Source organism: Amblyomma americanum, chromosome 5 (assembly GCF_052857255.1).
Source record: "Amblyomma americanum isolate KBUSLIRL-KWMA chromosome 5, ASM5285725v1, whole genome shotgun sequence".
NCBI classification, from domain to species: Eukaryota; Metazoa; Arthropoda; class Arachnida; order Ixodida; family Ixodidae; genus Amblyomma; species Amblyomma americanum.
The window spans coordinates 81217795-81235824 of NC_135501.1; the positions used below are offsets into that span (position 1 = coordinate 81217795).

At 48.5% G+C, this 18030-nt stretch overlaps 1 protein-coding gene across 1 annotated transcript; it reads right to left on the reverse strand.

The window, feature by feature from the left end:
- Positions 1-1561: 1561 nt before the first annotated feature.
- On the reverse strand, positions 1562-14262 carry LOC144133998 (uncharacterized). Its single transcript, XM_077667022.1, has 4 exons — positions 13919-14262; positions 13115-13243; positions 12081-12475; positions 1562-1593 (listed from the first exon to the last, which is right to left on the reverse strand). Exons 1-4 carry the CDS (start codon positions 14260-14262, stop codon positions 1562-1564), a joined length of 900 nt encoding a protein of 299 aa, XP_077523148.1.
- Positions 14263-18030: the final 3768 nt, after the last annotated feature.

Genomic DNA, 18030 nt, shown 5'->3' on the forward strand with positions numbered 1-18030 from the left:
ACCTATAAAGCCAGCATCGAGTCGCCGAGGCGCGCATTCGAGAGCAGTGACAGCGACGCTGAGGGCAACTCCTTACTCGTGTTCACTGCATCTTGCAGGCATCCTGTACGCAAGTGAAGGGGCAACACTGTGCCTGTTCCCTGGCAAATCGCTGCTGGACTACACGCGGACCTGCGGTTGCCCGGTCATCGCTGCACTACAACACTGTGCCTGCTCCCTGGCAAATCGCTTCTGGACTACACGCGGATCTGCGGTTGCCGGGTCATCGCTGCACTACTACGCACCGGTCTTCGTGTACCCGGCCATCGTGGCGCCGGCCGCAAGCGACGCAGAGAATACGACGATACAGCCATGCCCCACATCCAGCACCTATAAAGCCAGCATCGAGTCGCCGAGGCGCGCATTCGGGAGCAGTGACAGCGACGCTGAGGGCAACACCTTACTCGTGTTCACTGCATCTTGCAGGCATCCTGTACGCAAGTGAAGGGGCAACACTGTGCCTGCTCCCTGGCAAATCGCTTCTGGACTACACGCGGATCTGCGGTTGCCCGGTCATCGCTGCACTACTACGCACCGGTCTTCGTGTACCCGGCCATCGTGGCGCCGGCCGCAAGCGACGCAGAGAATACGACGATACAGCCATGCCCCACATCCAGCACCTATAAAGCCAGCATCGAGTCGCCGAGGCGCGCATTCGGGAGCAGTGACAGCGACGCTGAGGGCAACACCTTACTCGTGTTCACTGCATCTTGCAGGCATCCTGTACGCAAGTGAAGGGGCAACACTGTGCCTGCTCCCTGGCAAATCGCTTCTGGACTACACGCGGATCTGCGGTTGCCCGGTCATCGCTGCACTACTACGCACCGTTCTTCGTGTACCCGGCCATCGTGGCGCCGGCCGCAAGCGACGCAGAGAATACGACGATACAGCCATGCCCCACATCCAGCACCTATAAAGCCAGCATCAAGTCGCCAAGTCGCGCATTCGGCAGCAGTGACAGCGACGCTGAGGGCAACACCTTACTCGTGTTCACTGCATCTTGCAGGCATCCTGTACGCAAGTGAAGGGGCAACACTGTGCCTGCTCCCTGGCAAATCGCTGCTGGACTACACACGGATCTGCGGTTGCCCGGTCATCGCTGCACTACCACGCACTGGTCTTCGTGTACCCGGCCATCGTGGCGCCGGCCGCAAGCGGCGCAAAGAATACGACGATACAGCCACGCCCCCCATCCAGCACCTATAAAGCCAGCATCAAGTCGCCAAGTCGCGCATTCGGCAGCAGTGACAGCGACGCTGAGGGCACCACCTTACTCGTGTTCACTGCATCATGCAGGTTAGTCCACAGTTCTTTTAACTACGCATTATTTCTCTTAGGTTTTCTGCACCGCTGTCACTGCTGCCTTTAACTGTTGCCTCTAGCTGTTTTACGCAGGTTTGCAAAAAGTGTGGGAAGTGTATTCCTAAAAATATGACTAAAGAAGTGAAAAAACTACTGAGCGATTTCAAAGAAGAAATGAAACTGGAATGCAAAGCTCTAAGGGGTGCACTAGAGGGAAACATTAGACAAGAGGAAAGTTGACTGCGTACAGAACTAGAAGAGATAAAAGTGAGCATGAATGAGATGAGTGAGACACTTGATGATGCAAACCGACGCCTAGAGACTACTCTAAAAGAAAACAGTTGTGTTAAGAAAGAAAACGACTGCCTTCGGCAGAAGGTTTTCTCGCTTGAAAAGGACCTGGCTGAATACCAGATAAACTTGGTGAAATCAGAACAGTAATAATAATAATAATAATTGGTTTTGGGGGAAAGGAAATGGCGGAGTATCTGTCTCATATATCTTTGGACACCTGAACTGCGCCGTATGGGAAGGGATAAAGGAGGGAGTGAAAGAAGAAAGGAAGAATAGCTGCCGTAGTGGAGGGCTCCGGCATAATTTCGACCACCTGGGGATCTTTAACGTGCACTGACATCGCACAGCACACGGGCGCCTTAGCGTTTTGCCTCCATAAAAACGCAGCCGCCACGGTCGGGTTAGAACAGTACTCCAGAAATCGAAATCTGGAAATCAAAGGAATCAAACAAATACCCAATGAAAATCTTGCCGAGCTGCTCAGAATGATTGTTGACGTCATTGCCGAAGCTATATCTAACAACGACGTAGACGTGTGCCACAGAGTGCAAACAAAAGAGAAAGACAAAACAAACATCATCGTGCAGTTTCAACGTCGTGAGAAGCGAGACAAGGTCCTTGAGAAGTCGCGAAAGAAAAGACTTACCAATGAGACGCTAGGACTCTCAAGTGAAGATGAAAATGTTTCTCTAGATGAAAACGTTTCTCCAGTGTACATAAATGAGCACTTGTGCCCGACATTGAAAAAATTGCTTGAGATGGCTAGTGCGCGCCAGCGTGAGCACAACTTGAAGTTTGTCTGGACCCGAAACGGCAGCATTTTAGCGCGCCGCACTGAGACGTCACCGATTGTACAAATTCTTCGCGAAAGTGACATCTGCATGACCTGTGCCGATACATCGCCTAATGTATAAGTGGCCGATATCATGGATTGTATTCTCCCGGAAGATATAAAGGATCTCTTTGGGATTAACCTAGCTAAGTGCATCAAATTGTTCCACTTAAATACCAGATCTGTTTCGTCAAACCACGATGATATAGGTGTATTGCTAGAATCATGTGGCTTCGTTTGATGTCATTATGTTCAGCGAAACATGGTACACAAACTATTCTGATTTTCTAGTCTTGCCCGGTTATCAACATCACTACTTAAATCGCCAAGGCCTACGAGGAGGGGGCATCGCAATCCAGACAGTGTTCAAGGACAGCGTAAAGGTAGAATTTTTAGTTATAAATGATAATTTAGAGGTTCTCTGCATAAGAACGGGCAGGAATTTGTTTGCGGTAGTATATCGTCCACCTAGTTGTAACGTATCTGTGTTTTTGTCTTTTATCATATGCAAATGACAACAGATATGAGCTAACCTGTGGAGGTGATTTTAATGTGGACGTATCTAAAAATTCAACCCCAGCGGCACAATTTATATCCGTCCTTGAATGCAATAATTTTCGCAATGTAATTACATCGCCAACGCGTATCACTGCATCTACATCTTCACTGCTGGACATGTCCCTTACGAACTCGTCGTCAGAAGTCATACTATCGGGAGCATTATGTGCGGACATAAGCGACCGCATGCGATCACAGTTTTGTTTATAAAGCACCGCAGCGTTCGTAGGCCCAAAGAAGCAGATGTAATCGCATATCCTGATATCTCGCCCGCCAAATTAGAAAGTTTCAGGCAGAAACTGCTCCGGATTGATTGGAGCGATATCTTTCAGCTCACAGACGCTGATGATTCCTATAACAAATTCCTGAGCATTTTTCGGAAACTTTACTTTGAATCCTTTCCGTTAAAGATACACCATCAAACAAAACGAGCACGCAGGCCATGGATCACAAATTACCTTCTTAAGCAAATTAAAAAGAAAAATGAACTTTGTCAATGCTTTATCCAATCTAGAAACATCAGTAAATGGATAGAATATAAAGCTTTTCTAGATAAAGTAAATAAAGAAACGAAAAAAGCAAAATATGACTATTACTATTGTGTATTTGATGAAACCTGTCTACAAAGAAGCGATATCTTGTGGAAAGGGATAAACAGTGTGTTAAACAGGAAAGATGAGTTCAGCCGCATTGACAGCCTGACAATAAACGATACGCTTCTCAAAGAGAAAGAGCTCGCAGACCACTTTAATAACTTTTTACTGATATAGGAGTCGGCAGTAACGATTATGATGCCCCCACTATTACCCAAATGAATTTAAATACATTATTCTTGCAACCCACTTGTACCTCAGAAGTAAAAACGCTTATCCAGAGCCTCAAAAACAGCCGCAGTAAAGATGTAGATGGCTTCGAAATCAGACCAGTTAAACATGTAGTGGATCTTATTGCACCTGTATTAGCTCATATTTTCAACACTGCATTGTCAACAGGCGTTTTTCCCCAGAGCATGAAGGTACCGAAAGTGACAATTATGCACAAAGGAGGAGATAGGAACAATATGAGTAATTATCGTCCAGTCTGTATACGGCCAATTTTTTCTAACGGCCTTGAAAAGGTAATTAAGGTCCGAGTGGATAGTTTCTCTAGCAAATATAATTTAATAACAGAAAGTCAGCATGGTTTCACACAAAATCGCTCTACAGAAACCGCCTTACTAATTCAGAAAGACATAATACTAGATAACTTTGAAAAAAAAATGAATGACGCTTGGTATTTACCTAGACTTCAGTAAAGCTTTTGACCTCGTTAACCACGACTTATTCCTCACAAAATTAGAAAGATATGGCATCCGAGGACTATCGCTCCAGCTTCTAAAATCTTACGTTCACTCACGAACCCAATTTGTAGAAATTAACGAACATAAATCAAGCCCTCGACAAATAAAAACTGGCGTTCCACAAGGCAGTATCCTAGGTCCCATATTGTTTTTGTACTACGTAAATGATGTTGTTCAAACAATCCCAAGATGTCAATTTGTAATCTACGCCGATGACTGTACTGTGCATGTTGCAGGCCGAGATTTATCATGTATGCTTCGCGAAGCAAGCTCCGTTTGCAATACGCTTCAAAAATTGTCGCAAAGAAACAACCTGCTTATCAACGAGGCAAAAACAAAGTGCGCCCTTTTTAGGGCTCGAGGGACTTGCGTCATGATGACAAATACTATCTGATTAGGACCATTTAGTATATCGTACGATAAAAGTCTTAAAACACTTGGGGTGACTTTCTCAGATGACATGTCTTGGAACGAACATGTCAAGATTCTTTGCGGGAAAGTGCAAAAAGCTACCGGAATTTTAAATAGGTGCCCTCACTCGTTTCCAACGGGCGTAAAAAAACTTCCTTATAATTCATTAATTCATTCGCAGCTTGATTATTGCTCACTGATTTGGGGGAACACGACATTAAAGAATATACATAGCTTAATTCTATTGCAGAAGAAAGCAATACGAGCAATTGAGAATGTTCCTTACTTGGAACACACTCAACCACTTTTCCTCAAAAACAATATATTAAAAGCTACTGACATATATAGCTTCAAGTTAATTAGATGCTACAAGCGAGCAATTAAGGGGAAACTTGAGACATTCCTAGCACAGGCAAACTTAGAGAGCACACACAGCGTCTATCCCTATCGTCATCGGGTACCCTGGAACATTCCTTTTTCGCGTACATGTTATGGCCAAAAAAGAATTGCGCACACGCTGCCAAGCATTCTTAACCGCTTCCACTAGGAAGGCGTGGATGTGGAAAGGCTTAAAAACAACCGCATTTCACTGATATTATCATGTCATAGTGAACATTTGTGATGTCAAGAAAAATAATCAATGTGGATAAGTTTTTCATTTCATTGAAATTATTAGTGTTTTTGCATTAGACATATGCGTTGCGTATGTATGTCTCTCTTCCATGTATATTTGTCCGAATCTTTCATTTTTTATATTTCTTTTTTTCCTGTAATAAAAAAGGAAAAAAAATATTGTTCTTTACCTGGTGCCTTTGTAAACTTCTAGGCTTTGAAACCTGTACTCTTGTATGCAGTATTTATTCTTTTTTTTCTGTAATCTTGTAACGGGATATATGCAAGCTGTTACTGTTGCCTTTGCCTTTAGGGGATGGAGCGCTGTCAACCTGTGTTAAAACAGCTTTTTCTCCACCCTCCCTTTTCACTTTTTGTGTGGAATAAATAAATGTTCAAATTAAAAATTCAAATTCAAATTCATTGCCGATTTCACGTCTTCTTAGAAGCATTCAACAGTCTATTCATTATGACTGGATGTAGGCGTGTAGGCCTGCACCACCATCAGCTTACACCTCTTATTAAGCCCAATTGCGATAGCTGCCAGCCTTTCGTTAATGCTATAGAAATCCTCTACGTTGCCAGCTATATCATGATCGATGAGGAATCCCACACTTAGTTCTCGTCTATCTGCTAATCCGTAATAGCACCGTATGTGCCAGTTCTTTAGTACTGTATACGACTCACCTGTCCTCCTAACTTCACTAAGCCCTATGACATGTCATTTAATGGCCGCTAGTTCCTCGAACAGCACTGCTAGGATAGCCTCACTAGATAAGGTTCTAGCGTTAAATGTTGCCAGGTTCAGATTCCAGTGGCGACCTGTCCGGAGCCAGAGATCTTAGCGTGTATGGATTCTTTTTTCATTTTGCATATGGTGTACGCCCTGTAGGAGGGCTCTGGCGCACTCGAGCGAAAATCGTTCGCTTTTACCTGAGCCAGCCCACATCACAATGATGTAAATAAATCTGACTTGACTTGAAATATGCAAGAAACTGATTTCGATACTTGCCCTGATTAGGAAACCAAACCTCTCAGTATGTTAAGGTAACAGAGCGCTGACTTATACTTGCTTCACTTTAATATTTCATATAGCCGAAGTAATATTTTTATAATAAACGACGAACATCCACCCGTGCCCAAAAGAGCTCCGCTAGCCATAATACGCTGAGTATGCCGATTTGTAGCGGTGTTCAGCAGATCCGGACCCATTCGATGTGGCCAACTGAATATGTCGCGCTATAACCCGCTCCACCCCAGTACCGCAGAAAACATGCGTATAGCTTTGCACGCCTCAAGCTGGTCCCGTATCAAACATTTCTTCGGACGATTCGTCGCCTTCGGTGCAACGAAGTTACCACGCAAGCACATCGCCGAAACTCGGACAAATCTGCCACACGGCGCAATGAACCACGCGAGGCAGTGCAATGCAGAAATCTGGCTTCGTCTCTACAAAATCCACAAGGCAAATGGAGATCAGTAGCGTGGCTTTTTGGGCTTGTTGGTACATAGTTCCAATACACTGTAGCGCAGCAAAAGACGAGGACACAAGAGACGAGAGACGAACACCACGAGCGTTAACTTCCAACAAATTTTATTCTCCTGAAGCATCACAATTATACACCAGAAAACAGTAATCACACGTGCGAACAGTATCGATTTCTTAGAAAAACGAGCTCTTCATCTGAGAGGAGAATGGAAGGTGTGCTTACACACGAGCTTCCTGACCTATTTATCTTTTCGGCTTCAATGATTTCGCGCGTTAACCTTTCTCTACTTTTTCCTATTACAAGACTTTTATCAAAGAAATGCTTACAGGGTTTTGACTTGCATGCGAGAATGTGGTCAACCAGCGATCCGCCTTGCCCGTTTCTGAAGTTGCGAGCGTGTTCCATTAGGCGCTCGTTCAGACATCTCCCCGTCTGGCCGATATAGTGTTTCCCGCATGACAAGGGATTTTGATATACAACACCTTCATCGCACGTGACGTAGGGCTTCTGGTGCCTAGTTGGGCATTCGCGCGCTTTGTTGGTGTTGGTTTTTCCCAGTTTGCACAACGTTGCAAGTTTTTTTCGGCGCCGAGAACACGACGGTCGCATTCGCTCGTTGACCTCGTTACACAAGATTTCCCACAATTTAAAAAGAATTGGTCAACGAGCGAATGCGACCGTCGTGTTCTCGGCGCCGAAAAAACTTGCAACGTTGTGCAAACTGGGAAAAACCAACACCAACAAAGCGCGCGGATGCGCAACTAGGCACCAGAAGCCCTACGTCACGTGCGATGAAGGTGTTGTATATCAAATTCCCTTGTCATGCGGGAAACACTATATCGGCCAGACGGGGAGATGTCTGAACGAGCGCCTAATGGAACACGCTCGTAACGTCAGAAACGGGCAAGGCGGATTTGCTGATTGACCACATTCTCGCATGCAAGTCAAAACCCTGTAAGCCTTTCTTTGATAAAAGACTTGTAATAGGAAAAAGTAGATAAGGGTTAACGCGCGAAATCATTGAAGCCGAAAAGATAAATAGGTCAGGATGCTCGTGTGCAAGTACACCTTCCATTCTCCTCTCAGATAAGGAGCTCGTTTTTCTAAGAAATCGATACTGTTCGCACGTGTGATTACTGTTTTCTGGCGTATAAATGTGATGCTTCAGGAGAATAAAATTTGTTGGAAGTTAGCGCTCGTGGTGTTCGTCTCTCGTCTCTTGTGTCCTCGTCTTTTGCTGCGCTACAGTGTATTGAAATGGGGATCCATGTTCCCCCATTCAATCTTTTCGCTGCACACGGTCCGTTGCGAGCGCTTTGTGGTTCTAGTGCTGTGTCGAGTTTTAGCTTTCCCGACATCGTCGCTTGGTTTGACAGCTTGCCAGTGTGTTTCGCGTTCTCGACGGTGTCGAGATCCGGCGAGGTGATTTCCTTTCAGGAAAAGGCGGCCATGAATAATGAAGTCGTAGCCGGCATTAGTCTGGCCACCTACTCATTCTCCGACAAAATACTGCGATCCTCTGGTCACCACCAAATGCACATGTACCGCTTCCCGTATTTGCTTGAGCGCACATAAAAAAATGCAGAGGCACTAAATAAATGCAGTATGTCACCCTCTATCCTCTGAAACATTATTATTTCAAGGCCGGCTTTCCTGGCAATGAAGTCCATGCGGGCCGCTGAAGAAATCTGTGTGCGTTGGGGCGTCTGCCGCTTTAAGTTGGTGTGCGCATATTCGACTGCGTCAGGGAGCGCTTGATGTGCACGCTGAGGGTTCTATTAAAGAAATAAAGATGTGTTCCCCACGAAAAAAAAACTGGTCCAGGAGGGAGCAAGGAAAACTCAAGTCCTCAAAACCCCCCTTAGTCCCTAAATTTGCTCACGACACTCTTCTTGCCACAAATGCGCGCCGTGCTCGAACTAAACGGACTAACTACTGAGAAAGAGACTAATGGAGGGCAAATCGCAGCATAGCAGCACGCGAAAATCGCGCGAGAAGACCTCGACTGCAATAGTACTCACAGTTTGAAGCGCAAGATGTCGTCTAAGGCCTGTGAGAGCACCGCCGCTGCCCGTGACGAAGCGGATAGACTGTTTTCAATGAGAAAAAGGTTTTGTGCCACCGAAACGGCCGGCAGCTGTGCTACTGCATAAACAAGTAACCCGAGCTTCGATACGCCTCGAACGAGAGTTGTAAAGATTACTGTTAAGCACGTACATGTAGATTCACATCGTAGCCGTTTGTTTACGAGCTTATGTGATGTTGTGTAAGTATCGAAGACACATAGCGAAAGGATGAGTGGCAATTCCACGTCACCGCTGTCCGCCAATAAAAAGCGAAGTGAGCCATGCCCTTCTACATTTCTTTTCAACAGGCTCTAATGTGCAGCCGCCAATTGCTAGAGCTAGAACCACCTTATCCGCAGAAAAAAAAACGAAAGGCAAACAGCTGTTGTGGTTGTGGAGTACAGGTCGTAAATGTACAGTTCAGCACTACGTTTTTGGCCAAAAACGCAATTTAGACCGTTCTGCGCGCGTATTAAGGCTTACCGCAGCTTGTTGCTAAAGTACATAGCATCAAAATCACCATAATTAGCTCTAGACAGCAATGCATTTGATTAAAATCCGAGCGGAAAACACAGGCAATGTATGTGCTTCGCATATAAGGCTTTTATATCCTCTCTCAGCCTCTGTGCTGTGGTGGCCTAGTTATGTTGTTACGTGACGGCAAGCCCATGAATGAAATGAGATGACAGATGGCTAAATAATGATTTTAATGGCGGACGGCCTGGCGCGAGCACTCCTGCCAGTGCAACTGCGCCGCCAGGGGATCGTCCCGACCGCGAACGAGAAGATCGGCAGTGAAGATGAAATGCTGTAGAGGACGATGGGCTTAAAAAGTGATTGAATACAGAAGAAGGAGGTGAAGGGCTTGCCGTCACAGTGGATGAGACGATCAGCGAATGAGTCCCAGTCCCCGAAGCATGCGGGCCGAAGGTTGCTAGGATTCGACGGCCGAGGCCCTTGGACGCACCTAACGGCAGGGCCAGGGAGGCGGTAGGTGTCCTCATGTGTGGGCAGCGTGTCGGGGCGGACGGGTCATTCTGGTCGTGGCAACGTCGTCAGTTCGTCGTGTCTTGTGGTGAGGGCGGGGGACGGGACTGGGGTGAGCGGCGGGGTCGGTTCAGGTCCGGTGGGTTGTGCCACAGCCGGGCGGGGCGACCAGGTACACATAAAGACCCTCAGGCGCAGGGCTCCGAAGCTCCGGGACCAGGATGGCGATGAACGGACCCCAGCACCTCACACAAAATGCTACGTGACGGCAAGCCTATGAATGAGATGTGATGACAGATGGCTGCAGAACGATTTTAATGGCGGACGGCCAGGCGCGAGCACTCCTGGCCGCGCCACTGCGCAGCCTCATTTTTTAAGGGCGTTACCTATTATACCCTTGTCACACGGACACTTTTGATCCTCATTGAGTCAATGCTCATCGAACTGAATGCAGATCGGCGGTTGTCACACGGCCACTTTCAAGCGCAATCGAGCTCGATCCTGCTTGACACGATGCCGACTCAAGAGTGCTCGAGGTTCTAAGCACAATCGAAAGCACTCTCGCTCTCACCAAGCTATAAAAACAAACACTAGTTAACAAAGCAAAACCACAATTTTTGTTGTTGTAATTGATGAAAATGCATGACAGAACATTTTCATGTACTATGCCTGCTTATATGCAAACATTTTGGAAAATAATCTCTACATGACGCTCCAAGCTTCGCCGTCAGTGTAAACCAGGATGGCGTCCTCCTGCTCATCGGCGCGCAAACTGTGGAGCAAGTGCAAGACAGCCGCTCTCAACGACTGCTGGCAGGACCGCCTAAATCATTTGAGGCGCCAGCAGAGCAACGCCGCAGTGTTTGCGGAAATCGCGGAGGCGTTGCGGACCCTCGTGTTCGATCACACAGCAGCAGAGGTGCGCCACAAGATAAACTTGACGCAGATGTACCGGTAAGTAAGCATTTTTAGACGGCCTCCAAGTTCTCAGGCATTGGCGTTTTCAACTGCACCTGTTCTTTTTGTTTGCTTTGAATTCACGCTTCACAAGATGTCATTGCACTATCGCTGCATTCAATTCAGCGCTGTTTCACGGCACCAATTCTGAAAAAGTGCTGGTGCCAGTGCGGTGCTGAACCAGTTCTGTGGTGCAGGTCCAGCGCGTCAGCAGCGACAATTTTCAGACGAGCGCGTGCAGGTAGGTCTTGTCGTCTGCCCACCGTGGAGGTGATGAGTTCTCCCGTGTATTTTCTGTGTGCGGTCGATTTAGTGCCTAACGAGACTAGAGTCGGCCATGGAGTTGACCATGGTAGACGGTGACGACATCGTATAGTTTTTTGTTATAGAGTAGTTCTACTCTTCCCACAGTGATTACGAGAAAACCGACTTCGTGCTGTATTTTGCAGCAACTCACTTGCTTGGACCGATGGCAGTCGAATTCCGAAGTGTTACAAAAGCATGGTTGCAAGCGGTTTCAATCACAAGTTCGCGATGCTCTTCAGATACTCAGGGAGACGTTCGAAGAACTTTCGGCGCGCTTCAAGGCCCCTGCATATTTTCCGACGCCTAGAGGAGGGTGCCCGAAAATCACCGTCGAGAACCCGCCTTGCTCATTAAGCTATTTATAAGCAGTGATAAAAAAAAAGTCTTGGCAGCACCAGAGGGCTACCCCGCTGCTTAGCGCTAACGTGCAATTTTGATTCATTACGTCTCCATTCATTTCAAGCCTGGTGTCTGAATGTAAAATCTGGTAGGCGTGTTTCTGTTTAATGTGCACCTGACGACCGGCTTTTCTTATCGGTTTTAAATGCATACTGCTCTGCTTTTCAGTAATTATATAAACTTGCGCAACTTTCCATCTGAAGTAACGGAACGTAGCCGGTGGGTAGTGGCAGAACAAAGAACGTTTATTGCCGGGTGTTGCTGGCACATGACACATGACTGGCATGACACGCGGCACGTGTGACACAGTCTTGGCTCAAGCTATACATCAGCCTGCGTGCTTGATAACTTATCACGCGTACTTGATAATACTACATCCCTTCCCCCTAAGCTGGAGTAAGTGAGACGATCCGGTGGCTTTCGTGGGCGTGTCGAGCGACGTGGTGGTTGGTCTTCAGCTTGAGAGCGGACTTCCCGTGTCTCCGTACCTTGATGATCTTCTGCCTCCTCAGAGCTACTTTGAGCTTCGTCAGGGGTCCGGACTGGGCTCGGCTTGCTAGGGGACGACCCCACGTCGAGCCGAGGCCTGAATTGGTCCACGTGGCGGCGCTGCGATCCCTCCGGTGTTTCTAGAGTAACAATGCGCGCTCCCGTCGTGGACACCACAGTCGCAGGCATCCATTTCTGAGCAGACCGAAACTGGCGCGACCATACAGGCTTTCCTGGTTGATAACGTGTTGGTGATTTTGTCACTGCTGGCACAGGTTCACCGGAATCATTTTCTGTGACCTTGATGTCCGTGAGTGAAGCCGTCAGCCTGGTTCTGGGACTGAAACCAAAGAGCAGTTCCGCTGGCGATTTCCCTCGCTCCAAAGGTGTCGTTCTATAACGGAATAAAAACTTGATTATTCGTTCTTGCAATGTCCCTGCTGAATTCTTTCGAAGCCCTTCTTTTACCGTCCGTGCGGCCCGCTCCGCCAACCCATTTGACTGAGGATGGTATGGGGCTGTTCGGACGTGTTTCACATGGCTTTCCTGCAAGAAACTAGACATGGTGGCACTTGTGAACTGTGGTCCGTTATCCGATACCAAGCAGTATGGTAGGCCAAACCGTGCGAAAATACCCTCAAGTATTTGAATGGTGGTCTCTGCTGTGGCGGTCTTTAAAGGTATGGCCTCCATCCACTTTGTCTCGGCGTCAACCAAAACGAAAATTTGGTAGCCATCGATGGGGCCTGCAAAATCCATATGCAACCTGTATCATGGTTTGTTGCTCGCTGGCCATGGAGACGGAACCTCAGCAGCTGGCATGGGCCAGCATTGAACACATTGAGGGCAACTTTGAACTAACAATTCGATGTCCCTATCTAGTCCAGGATACCAAAATAGCGCTCGAGCTGTGCGCTTCATGGCTGTGATACCGGGGTGACTGTTGTGCAGTTCCTTTAGCATGCATCGCTGCGCCGCCTCCGGCAACACTACTCGATGGCCCCAGTATACCAGGTCGTGGCTGGCGGCGAGCTCGTTACGGCGAGAAAAGTACGGCATCAGGTGTTGCTGTGCTGCCGATAAGTGCCGTGGCCAGCCGCGTGAGATCCACCCCCTGATCCGCTGAAGCTTATCGTCCGAGCGACTTAGGTCCGCTAGTTGCCGAGCGGAAAGGGCCATGGAATTTAGGCCCCGTGTATAAAGCACGTATTCCATTGATTCTTGCCCTTCGCGTTCACCCAAGCCCGGTAAGGGTAGGCGACTGAGCGCGTCTGCGTTAGCATTTAGGTGTCCTGGGCGGTACTCGAGATCATAATGGTAAGCCGACAGCAACAGGGCCCAGCGCTGGATTCTTCCCGCGGCCATGTGCGGAATTGGCCGTTCCCGGTGAAACAGCCCGGTCAGTGGCTTGTGATCCGTCACGAGAGTGAAATGATTTGCCAACAAGTAATCTCGAAACTTGGTAACGCCGAACACCAAGGCCAACGCTTCTTTTTCCAGTTGCGAATAATTCCGCTCAGCCGGCGTCAGAGCTCTCGAACGGAACGACCTGGGGTGGTCCTTGTTCCCGATTCGGTGTGACAGCACCGCGCCGACCCCCACTGGTGAAGCGTCGCATTCAAGCCGCAACGGCTTTTCGGGATCGTAGTGGACGAGAAGTTCCGCTTCCCCCATAGCGCGCTTGGCTGCCTGAAAGAATTTATCGTGCTCGGCTGCCCATTGCCACCGTGCCCCTTTCGCCAACAGCCTATAGAGTGGAGCCAACGTGGTTGCAAGATTCGGCAAAAACTTTGCGTAATATGTGATCAAACCCAAAAAGGATTTTAGCTGGCTCACCGTCTCTGGTCTTGGTGCGGCGGTGATGGCTTCCATATTCTGAGGGGGGTGCAAGCCAGTTGCGTCGATCTTGTGGCCCAAGAACGTAACTTGCTTCTCGCGGAACCTGCATTTGTCAAGGTTCAACTTGAGTCCGTTGTCGCGCAGTCGCTCGAAGACTTGCCGGAGAGTTGAATCGTCGTTCTTCTTTTCAGCAATAATGATGTCGTCCAAGTACACCTTGACGCGAGGAAGACCTTGCAGAACGGATTCGAGGCGGCGCTGGAACAAAGCTGGAGCAGATGCGATGCCGAAAGCGAGGCGGTTGTATGCAAACAACCCTTTGTGTGTGTTCAACACAGCCATTTTTCGTGCTTCGTCGTCCAGTGGAAGTTGATTATACGCGTGTCGTAAATCCAAAGTAGTGAACACCTCTCCGCCGTACAGAGATGCGAAGATGTCCTCAATTTTTGGCAACGGATACTGTTCCAGATGTGTCGCCAGATTCACGGTTAACTTGAAGTCTCCACACAGCCTAATATCCCCGTTTCGCTTCACTACGGGCACGACGGGCGTAGCCCACTCGGAAACTCTCACTGGTGAAAGCACTCCTTCCTGTACTTGGCGGTCGCTTTCTGCAGACACCTTTTCCCGAAGCGTGTATGGCACCGGTCGAGCCTTGAGGAAGCGTGGTAGAGCGGCATCTTTTTTGTGTAGTTTCACGGGTGGTCCCTTACAGCAACCCAAACTCTGCTCGAAAACTTCTGGAAATTCCGTCAAAAGTTTCGCCGTCGTGGCGTCACCGTGTACTACATGCATGTTCTGCGACGCGCATTCTTCCAGTAGTGCCAGGCCAGCCTTACGGAAGGCCTGTATGGTGTTCTGGCCGCACAAAAGAGGCCCGTTGCAATCCACTACAACCAGCGAGCTGTCCACTTGCGTGTTACTGCATTCGACTTTCATGGCTACTCGGCCAAGAACCGGCAGCGGCCCCAGGAAGCACGTCAGGCGCAGTGAAGTCTTCTCCAGTGGCGGCCACCATTCGCGGTTATTATCGAATACCCTCCTTGGAATGACGCTAATAGTGGACCCTGTATCTACCAGCATGCGCAGGTTCCGGCCTTCCCAGATGAAATTCCTTTCAAATGGCCGTGCGGACAAGTTCCTACTGTTGTTGTGAGCCTCCAAAGCGTAGAGAATATCCTCGCTACTTCCGTCACTGCCGTCTAGCTCCTTCACCGCAAAGGTGCCTGAGCGGTTAGTGCGACCGCTGGAGCACATCCTTGCCAGGTGACCCTTCATTCCGCACTTGTGACACGTCGCTTTCTTGTGTCTGCACACTTCCGAACCATGGTTCGAGCCACACCTTCCGCACTGCATGGACTCTGTCATGGATCCATGCCCGCGTCCGGACTTCTGCGGATTCCTCCTGTGCTTCTGTGCGAAGTTGGCAGCACCGTTGTCGTTGAAGCTCCTCTCTTGCATTGCCCGGACATTCGTTTCTGCGGCTTCCGCTGCTTGAGAAAACGCTTCTACCTCTGCCAGGCTTAACTTCTGTTGCGACAACATGTGTCGTCGAGCTTGTTCATCACGGATTCCGCAGACAATCCTATCCCGCAGCATGCGGTCCAAAAACTTTTCGAAACTGCAGCCCTTTGCGAGACATCTCAAGTCGGTGATGTAGTCCCGTACCTTTTCGCCTTCCGCTTGGTTCCGCATAAAGAATGCGTAGCTTGCTGCAATCTCATTGGCTTTTGGATCGAAGTGGTTGTCCAGGTGCTGTATGACGACTTCGTAGCTCAAGCTGTTCACCGATTCCGACTGGCACTGGCCTTGAAGCACGCGAACCACGTTGTCGCTCAGGGCCGACACCAGAAGCGCACGCTTTTTTCCCGGATCTGTGATGCCATGGCCCTCAAAAAAGGCCTCCAAACGAACACGGTAACTGCTCCAGCTACCTGTCGTATCGTCGAACTCGGGTGGCCTGGCTGTCATCGTGCAGCTATCCCATCCTCGTTGCCACTGAAGTAACGGAACGTAGCCGGTGGGTAGTGGCAGAACAAAGAACGTTTATTGCCGGGTGTTGCTGGCACATGACACATGACTGGCATGATACGCGGCACGTTTGACACAGTCTTGGCTCAAGCTATACATCAGCCTGCGTGCTTGATAACTTATCACGCGTACTTGATAATACTACACCATCTCTTTTAGGGACTTCAACAAAACAGAACAACCACAGGCTCGGGCGCTATCCAATGGCCCCATTACACTCGCATTCATTCTTTCTTGGGGTCGTTACCAATCAACGACCCATCACTCGTTCAAGAAACCCATTGCTCTGGGGGAGCCACTGTAGAGGAGGTATGTAGATCAGATTTGAGATTGGCAATGCACTTGCCAAAAAAGTTATGCTCTATCATTTCCTCACCTTTTCATTTACATCACAGTGAACTTTGAAAAATGGCCGTTATTGGAATAGCTATGATGTTATGGTCGAGAAATATGGGGCACTCTCTAATGTTAAATGAACATGTCAAGGTGACATCACATAAAAAATGCAAAGAGCTTGACATTTGCATACTGTCTTTTAGCACTGCTGCACGTTGATAAGCACATAGAATGTGCTAGGTTGCATTTGAACCATAGTGATGTTTATTTCTTGTTCCATCATCTCAGCGTCATATGTGTTAGTGCTGTCATCCTGTCTTTTAGTGCTACAAGCCATCACATAATTTAAGGCATCAACCACCTTATGTTGCAAGTGCGGTCATGATGTCAACAGAATCAGCCATAGGTGGCACCTAAAGGCATTTGCTCAGGCAGTAAGCAAAGACAACATGTCCTTGAAAGAAACATTGCCAAGGTATTTCGAAAGCCTGATTAAAGGTCAACTTCTATCCACTACGTGGCAAAAGAATATAAGTGGGCCAGAAACAAAATTCGTCTAATATCACTGCTTCAGTTCAGAGCTAGTCACTGGAGACATCCTTGTTTCACACACGCTTGATCCCACACTTCTCACCTGTTTATGGACCAAAGAAATTAACAGCCAAACATGATAAATTATTGTTTCTCTGCGACGCTGGATTAAGGGGGGGGGGGTGTAGGCTATGGAGGCTGCAGCCCAGGGCCTCACCTCGGACAGTAGGAGATGGGGGCCCATTTATTCTAACCTGCTCAGAATATAGAACCACGGGCAACGGCACTTCGAGCGACATGTATGAACCGAAAAAATCAGAACGAGCAGACGGGGCCCGCGCCTAATGTACCAGCATACGTTTAGCCTGGTCATTTGGGAAGAGCTTGTCCAGCTGCAAAAACAGGAATCCCCCGCTACCCCTGCGGGGTCCTCTTACGAAGCGAGGTGCGTTTGCTTGAAGAGTTTTCGTGGTTTCGTGTCAGTGCGCCTGTCCAGTGCTGTCTCGAGACGAGGGGCAAGGGGAAGCACCTAAAACATGTAACGTGGGATGAGGACCTAAATCTCCCTTGCCCCTCGTCACCACCAGCCACCCTCCACCTCTCAAATAGTTCCGCCGCTGCCCTTCACATAGAAAGGATGTGCCGCAGTACCCAACAGTGCCTCCCATTCGAGTTTTCTTTACCGTGATGGTAATTTGGGCGGGGGGATGAGTCCGATAGCAGATGTTGATGAGTCTGATGGCAGTTTCTAGGCAGGAAAGGAAACAAGACGTTGCATGTGCTTTTGTGCGCGTGCCGTGGGGCATGGAATGTTCACTGTTCGGGCTAGGGTTGTAGAAGAGTACAGGGGGAAGTAAGAGAGATGGGCACAAAGACTTGTCTCCAGGGCCATTCCTGCCTACTGGCTGCGCACCTTCACACGCGCTCGACGGAAAAAGTAGGTCTTACTGGCCGCCGAACTTTCCAGAAAGAAGTAGAAAAAGATGCCTCAGAGGCGACGGAGGGCGCGTAACTTCGCGCGCGCTAGGAGTCGCCTCTCCCCTTCTTTCTCGCGATCGGCGTCGACGGGGCGAAAGAAAAATCGAGAACCTCCCAGAACAAACGATTGCTCCTATACCCAATAGGAACGAGGCCGGAACGGGAGAAGGAGTGGGTTTGTATGGAGAAGGAGGGAATTTGTACAAGAACTCTGTGCGTATGTGAACGCCTGCT